Source organism: Hordeum vulgare, chromosome 2H (genome assembly GCF_904849725.1).
Source record: "Hordeum vulgare subsp. vulgare chromosome 2H, MorexV3_pseudomolecules_assembly, whole genome shotgun sequence".
Classification (NCBI taxonomy): Eukaryota; Viridiplantae; Streptophyta; class Magnoliopsida; order Poales; family Poaceae; genus Hordeum; species Hordeum vulgare.
This window is the reverse complement of record NC_058519.1, coordinates 599,567,929-599,575,369: the sequence shown is the minus strand read 5'-3', so window position 1 is coordinate 599,575,369 and position 7,441 is coordinate 599,567,929. Positions and strand designations below refer to the sequence as shown.

Here is a 7,441-nt window from a genome sequence, read left to right as displayed (position 1 = left end):
AGAACACTTCGTTCGATGGGTTACAAACGTCAGTTGTTTCATATTGGCGTCCTTAAACGAACCTCCATTCAAGTATGTAAATAAAAAAAGTAAATGCTTGTGTGCGACACGCCGGCCGAACTTTGGACGGTCGCGTTCATCGTTATCCACAGTGCCCATGTGTTTCCATAAGTGAGACATAGGTGCTCCCTCGAGCCTATCTTCAAAATCAAACACTTCGTTCGCTGGGTTACTCCAAGAACAAACGTCAGTTTCGTATTGGCGTCCTTAAACGAACCTCTATTCAAGTATGTAAATAAAAAAGGTAAATGCTTGTGTGCGGTGTGCCGACCGAACTTTGGCCGGTTGCGTTCATCATCACGCACAGTGCCCACATACAAAGAGCCAATGCAACCTTATCCACCATGTTGTGGATTCGTCCCCATCTCTTCCCTCCCCTCACACTCCCGTTGTTCCCGACGGTCCCTCCTTTTATCGCTCTTTTCCTTCTACCCAGGGCGTCGCCGACGAGCACACCGGGTACTACACCCGGCACGAGCTCTGGAAGTGGGAACGACCGAGCTGCAACCCAAAGTTGACGAGCTACTAACAGCTAGTGCAGATACTACAACCATTGGGGGGAGGGGGGCGAGCTGCAACCGGCAATGGAGTTGTTACTACGTCGACCAGCAGGCACGATGGCGGAGCACACAGATGCAACAACAGTTGATGCAGGAGCTGCATCCCCGCCTAGTTTTTGCTGAAACCAGCAACCGCGGCGAGTTGCAGAGTGACCATGACGAGTTGCTAGGTGACCACATCAAGTTTGTGCGGAGGGGCGGGAGGTGCTGCAACCACAACCAGGTTTGTTGGAACAGTTGAATCATTTTGCTGGAACCAACACCAAAAAATGCTCTCACCGGAGTTCGTTCTTTCTAGGCCATCATTTTTTTTTGCTACAATCATGTCTTTTTTTGTAAACAGCACCCAAAAATGCTTTTATCAGAGTTAGTTTTTTTTGCTGGACCATCGATTTTTTTGCTACACCCATTCTTTAATTTGCTGGAACCATCGTTTTCAATTGATGCAAGAGGGGCGGCAACACAAAGCAGTATTTTCGACATTTTTTCTTGTTTGCAAGCGTCCACGACGAGCGTTAACATCAAGCACGGCGACGGCTGTCGGCGATGAGGGCGAACGGGAGAGGACGGCCGCGTGCTGCGCGAAACAGCGACGGGGGCGGCCGCCATGACGTGTGGCGGTGTTTTTCTTTAGATCTGAAAACATGAAGGGAGAAGTATTGAAAGAAGGATACGGTCCTACGGCTACATTGGGACGTATCTAAGGGTTGGACCGGCTCAAAGTTTGGGCCGGCGCACTGGCGCGCAGAGTACTGACCAATAAAAAAAATACAATCAAATATGTGTACAGTATTATTTTTTCTGTTAAAAAACATGTCTATCTAGGAAAGTGCTGTATTTTATACACTCATGCGGCCAGAAGCCTCCTCTGGCCACCGACACGTGGGGTCAAAGAGAGCGTGCGCTGTCTAATGTTTTCGCGAGTCCCCGCATCGTTATCCGTACAAAAAATTACAAAACTCCCCAGAGCCCGAGCCGTCGTACCGCACCGTGCGCCACGCTACCTCACTGACAACCGGGACCAAACGTGGTCCGGGCATCCTCGTCAGTGAGACAGTTGCGCACCCGGGTAGGCCCTAGGGGGCCACGTTGATTGCTTCCCGTTCGTTCGTTCCTTTGTTTTCCCTGGCGATTAGCGTACGGAACGGGATTGCGAAACCCCCACGCCTCCGGAATCCCAACCCCCGTCCAAACCATATACTCCAGCTACCGCGGAGCAGATTCCCGGCCACCCGCCGACGCCCCGCCGCTCCGATTCGAGCTTACCGGAGTCCGATTTGGCGGGAAGCCTCGCTCTCTCATGCTGATCTCGCGGTCGGGGGCTTGAAGGAGCTTTTGGGGGCGGGATTTGGGCGGCGGGGAAGCGAGGGTCCGACGCGGACGCGAGCATGTCGGTGCTGGAGGACTTGATCCGGGCGATCGAGCTGTGGCTGCGGATCGCCAAGGAGCAGGTGCCGCTGGTGGACCCCAGCCTCGACCCGGTGCTGCTCGTGCCCGGCATCGGCGGCTCTATCCTCGAGGCCGTGGACGAGGCCGGGAACAAGGAGCGGGTGTGGGTGCGCATCCTCGCCGCCGACCACGAGTGCCGCGAGAAGCTCTGGGCGCAGTTCGATGCCTCCACCGGTATGTGCGGAGCACCTGCCCCTTCTTGTTCATGTCTGTCAGCTGGATTTCTGAATTGCTCGAGAACCTTATGTGAGCTTGGTTACCTTAGATACATGCTTACCTAGAGCAAGCAAACAATGATGCTAGTGTGTTACTTAGACAAAAATGTTTTGCTTGCGTGATGAATTGGGAACAAGTATGTGGAAATTGATGTAGCTTGGCTGGTTCGGTAAACATGAAACGGTATAAGCCTACTCCATCTGAATTCATGTTTTCGCTGAATTTGGATTAGTTCGTCGAACCGCTAGGTGGTAGGCTATAGTGGCTTTCCATTGACAAACTGCCGACTCATTAAATATGTGTTCCTTCTAGTTACATGTAAGTGTTGGTTCAGTCGATCATCTGCTTTCCTCATCTCATATGATGTCAAACTACTATGATGGAGCAGGCAAAACTGTCTCTGTGGATGAGAAAATACGCATCACTGTCCCTGAGGATAGGTATGGATTGTACGCCATCGACACACTGGACCCAGACCTGGTAACGAACTTGTTTCACTATTCATCTTCCAAATGAAGATTTACCTTTGCTTTTCATTTACTTATATGCGGTCTGCAGGCAGTCAAAACAAAAATCATTGTAGAACTATATGTATCATCTGATGGTTTTACCTTAGTGCTGTCCCACTCTATACTGCAGCAGATATCCGATATGCGTCACTCATATACTTCTAAATCTGCAGATTATTGGTGACGACAGTGTTTACTACTATCACGACATGATAGTGCAAATGATTAAATGGGGATATCAAGAAGGCAAAACTCTGTTTGGATTTGGTTACGATTTCCGCCAAAGTAACAGGTAAATTCTGCATCTGCATCCCTGTTTTGTATGTGTACCCCGTATACAGCTGTAATTTTTTTTTTCAAAAGTCATGCTAGTAGGTTTGTAGAACGTAATCTTTATGTTTTTTTTTCTTTCAGATAATGTCCGTTCATTCAGTTCCCCCCTTCTTATGATACCCCTTCTTCTCTGCAGGCTTTCGGAAACACTTGACAAATTTTCTAAAAAACTAGAGTCAGTATACACAGCTTCAGGAGGAAAAAAGATCAATCTAATAACACATTCAATGGGGGGATTGCTTGTTAAATGCTTCATGTCTCTTCATGGTGATGTGAGTACTTCTTTAGTTTTCCTTATATTTTGGGCCTCTGATGCCATGCTTAGATAATGTGGTTTCGTTTCAATAGGTCTTTGAAAAATATGTGAAGAGTTGGATTGCAATTGCTGCACCATTTCAAGGTACGAGTTGACTGAGTATCCAAATTCTCAGTCTCTCTTATTTCTAGATTAATTAAACTCGAAATATCTATTCTCAGTTGCTACAGTGGAAGCTTGATAATTATACCATTTTTCATGGAATACCTGTCAATTGCGCAACCATTGGTTGAGTGCCAACGAAAAGTATTCAAATGGATACTAATTTTTACTATGATTGCCTTTAAATCTTGAGCTGGAAGTGACCTGCTGCTGCATGACAGGTGCGCCTGGGTACATAAATAGTGCTCTGCTGAATGGAATGTCTTTTGTGGAAGGATGGCAATCCAAATTCTTCATTTCCAAATGGACCATGCAGCAATTGGTATGCTTTGATAGCCTATCCATCTGTCTCATCGAATGCATGTATTCACGTGGTCGCCATGATTTTGCCTTTTGAGAAAGAACTGAAAATAACTTCTGTGCTTCAGTTAATTGAATGCCCATCAATATACGAGTTGTTGGCTAGCTCAACCTACCACTGGGAAGATACACCATTGCTACAGATCTGGAGAGAGAGCTTAGATGACAATGGCAAGAAAAGTGCCATACTGGAGTCGTATGAACCAGATGAGGCAATAAAGATGATTCAAAAAGCTCTTTCCAAGCATGAGGTGAATCTTTTGCAATTTAACAAAAGTTGGCCACTATTGATGCTTAGATTTCTGACATTGAAATTATCATTGCAGATTATCTCTGATGGAAATCACATTCCTCTGCCTCTTAATGAGGATATATTAATATGGGCGAAGGAAACTCAAGATATCTTATCCCAGGCAAAGCTTCCAAAATCAGTGAAGTTCTACAATATTTACGGGATTGATTATGAGACTGCTCATACTGTTTGGTACTTCACTATCTTTTCTACCTCTGGTTTTAATTTTAGTTTTAGTTATTTTCATGTGCCAATTAGAATTTTGATTGGTTCCACTAAAGTTTGGTTGACTGATGGATTAGTTGGGGTTTATAAATTTCTCAAGAAATAAGAATTGACTGGATGTCGTCTGCTTTAGCATGTTGTGGAGTTAATAGTGCTTAGTAAAACGAGTCATGAACTCTTTCCAAAGGAGGTTGTCCTTTCTCTCGCTATGTTTGTTTAAATGTGACCTGTTTCAGAAGACATGTCGCCTTTTCTCTTACATATAACCTAAAGTTGTGTAATGTGTATGCCAAGTTAGTAATACTCTTCTCTTTGCAGCTACGGGAGCAAACGCCACCCTGTTTCAAATCTTAGTCACCTCTTATATACTCAGGTTAGTTTGTTTGGCAAATGTTGTGTTTTGTCTATACCAAATTTCGGGGTTTCCTGGAGCACGAAGTAGCCCTGCTTTAATTTCTCTGAACTATGTGTTCTTTCAGGGTAAATACATCTGTGTTGATGGTGATGGATCCGTTCCCGCAGAATCAGCAAAGGTGTGATAATCTTCTTGTCCTTTTTTTTTTTCTTAATTGAGTATCTGAAGGAAATATGCACTGTGAAAAATGAGTGTAATTGTCCTTTCTTTTGTCAGGCGGACGGCCTTGATGCAGTGGCGAGAATTGGGGTTGCTGCCGACCACCGAGGAATCGTGTGCGACCACCACGTGTTCCGCATAGTCCAGCACTGGCTGCACGCGGGCGAACCTGACCCATTCTACAACCCCCTCAATGACTATGTCATCCTGCCAACCATCTACGAGGTCGAGAAGCACCACGAGAAACGTGGCGACGTCACGTCGGTGAGGGAGGACTGGGAGATCATCTCCCACACTGACGGCGACGAGGCCAAAAGACCGGCCGAGCTCCCCGCCATGGTTGGTGCGCTGTCTGCATCTCGTGAGGGTAAGGATGGCCTGCTGGACGAGGCGCAGGCCACTGTGGTGGTCCACCCGGAGAGCGGAGGCCGGCAGCATGTGGAAGTCAGGGCTGTTGGAGTCAGCCACGGTGGCTAGCTACGGGGCCTATTGCAGTACTTAAGTAGCTAGGGCGATTGCACATACTGTAAACCGTTGATGCACATAAGATGTGGCCAGGTAGGGAATATGTCTCTGTAAATATGGTGTACTGCTTGTAAATATCCGAACTTGGAAGCACAAGGTGCACTGGCTTTGAGCACGAAGAAGGAAGGAAATAATCAGAATGGATTACTAGATTGTCACCTCGACAGTGTCTATATGTTGGTTGAAATGTTACCAGTACACTCGTATTTCTGTTTGCTTAGTCCAAGCCGTAGGATCTGACCACCTGTCCTGTGTTGGTACAGATTTAATTAGCTTTTCCGTATTAGGTTGGTTATATTATATGTCACGGCAGTGCTATTCTAATACAGCTCACGGCATTGCTTAAGCTGTAAGTATCGAATATTTCCAAAAGAGTAGGCATTTATCATGTTTGCCGTTTCTACCTATGGACAAACAAAGAAAAAAAGGTGTCTGACATTTGGCACCCTTGGCATTCCCGTAGGTTGCTTTGGAACACCGGAGGAACAGCAACTTTTTGTTTCCTCTCTGATAGGCAATGGCAAAAACTCAACTGAAAAATGTACTCGATGCTGGAAATAACTCGCGCATATCCAATTCACGCCCAACAAATTACAGAAGGGAGGTCTCTGCTAATAAACAAGCAACAACAAAGCAAGTCGACTGACTGGTAACTGAGCCACACGGCGATACGGAATTAAGCCAGATCCGAGACGTGCCGAGGAAACGACGGTCCGATGGTGGCGAGCAGGTGTATGCGGATCATCCTGTGAGGAGCGATCAGAGGCACATGTCGAGCAGGCAGCAGCAGCAGATTGCGGCGCAGCTGCACGCAGACCAAAACAGCAAACATGTAGACGGATCGATCAGGCGAACAGCTAATAAGGGCAGCTGGAATTAGGTATGCATGCATGCATGCACCACGAGTGGTCTGTGAATTACCATCCTTTCCAGAAGCCGTCGCTGCCGCGGCTCTGCGACTCCGGCGGCGGCGGGGCCTGCTGCTGCGGCGGGTAGTAGCTGGCGGCGACGGGCGGCGGCGGCGCGCCGTACGCCGGCTGCTGCTGCGGGTACGCGCCGCCGTCCTTGGGCTGGTAGTAGTCGGCGGCGACGGGCGGCGGCGCGCCGTACGCCGGCGGAGGGTACGCCTGCTGCTGCTGCTGCTGCTCCTGGCCCGGAGGAGGGTAGCCGTAACCGTTGCCCGGCGGCGGGTACGCCTGCTGCTGCTGGGCCGGCGGAGGGTACGCGGTGCCCGGCGGCGGGTAGCTCATGACTTCACCCACGAGCACACAAGTGGAGGTGATCGATCCGAGCTTTGTGAGATGTGTGTTCTTCTGCCGGAGCCCCGCGCTTTATATAATCTCCTCTGTGCCGCGAGGCATATGCTGCCAGTGGAGTGCTGCGGGATTAATTAGGATTGTTCGGACGCGCAATCCAAAGCTGGCACTCATTTACTCGGTACTATACAAATCAAGGGGCCGCCGGCCGGTCGCATCTGGGCAATTAATCGCGTCTCATATATACGGCTGCTATTTTGGTTCCTCGTCGTCTTCCAGAATTTGAGAACGCGTTCCTCCTCCTGCTTTCAGCAGGCTTCTGAGCGCGCACGCTTTTGTTTCAAAGCTACTAGTACTCTTTCAAGCGAACTGCTCTGCTCCACTAGGTTTTTTTTGGAAGCCTGATCTTGTCCACTAGTTTGATGTTGTGTGTGACCTTAAAAGCTATCCGTCCGCCAACACTGATGCATAAGCCGGCCATCCAACCACCTCTGCGTATATTTTAAAACAAATTTAAACAAATAGGGGCGTGTTTGGTTGCGTGCATCAAGCCTAATCAGATCCGTGTGAAAAGAAATCGGGTTGTTTGGTTGGTTGCATACACTGTTGGGCCTCTATGACATGATGTTTAAAGCATTTCTGAGCCCGGCTCCCTGGGAATGTT

General features: G+C 48.1%; 2 protein-coding genes across 2 annotated transcripts; one reads left to right on the top strand and one right to left on the bottom strand.

The window, feature by feature from the left end:
- Positions 1-1,769: 1,769 nt before the first annotated feature.
- On the top strand, positions 1,770-5,679 carry LOC123427601 (lecithin-cholesterol acyltransferase-like 4). Its single transcript, XM_045111680.1, has 11 exons — positions 1,770-2,243; positions 2,674-2,765; positions 2,968-3,086; positions 3,264-3,399; positions 3,476-3,527; positions 3,767-3,867; positions 3,974-4,156; positions 4,232-4,389; positions 4,741-4,795; positions 4,902-4,955; positions 5,054-5,679. The coding sequence occupies exons 1-11, from the start codon at positions 2,009-2,011 to the stop codon at positions 5,471-5,473; spliced, it is 1,605 nt and encodes a 534-aa protein (XP_044967615.1). The 5' UTR covers positions 1,770-2,008; the 3' UTR covers positions 5,474-5,679.
- Positions 5,680-6,073: 394 nt separating this feature from the next.
- On the bottom strand, positions 6,074-6,960 carry LOC123427602 (cysteine-rich and transmembrane domain-containing protein WIH2-like). Its single transcript, XM_045111681.1, has 2 exons — positions 6,443-6,960; positions 6,074-6,326 (listed from the first exon to the last, which is right to left on the bottom strand). Exons 1-2 carry the CDS (start codon positions 6,769-6,771, stop codon positions 6,281-6,283), a joined length of 375 nt encoding a protein of 124 aa, XP_044967616.1. The 5' UTR covers positions 6,772-6,960; the 3' UTR covers positions 6,074-6,280.
- Positions 6,961-7,441: the final 481 nt, after the last annotated feature.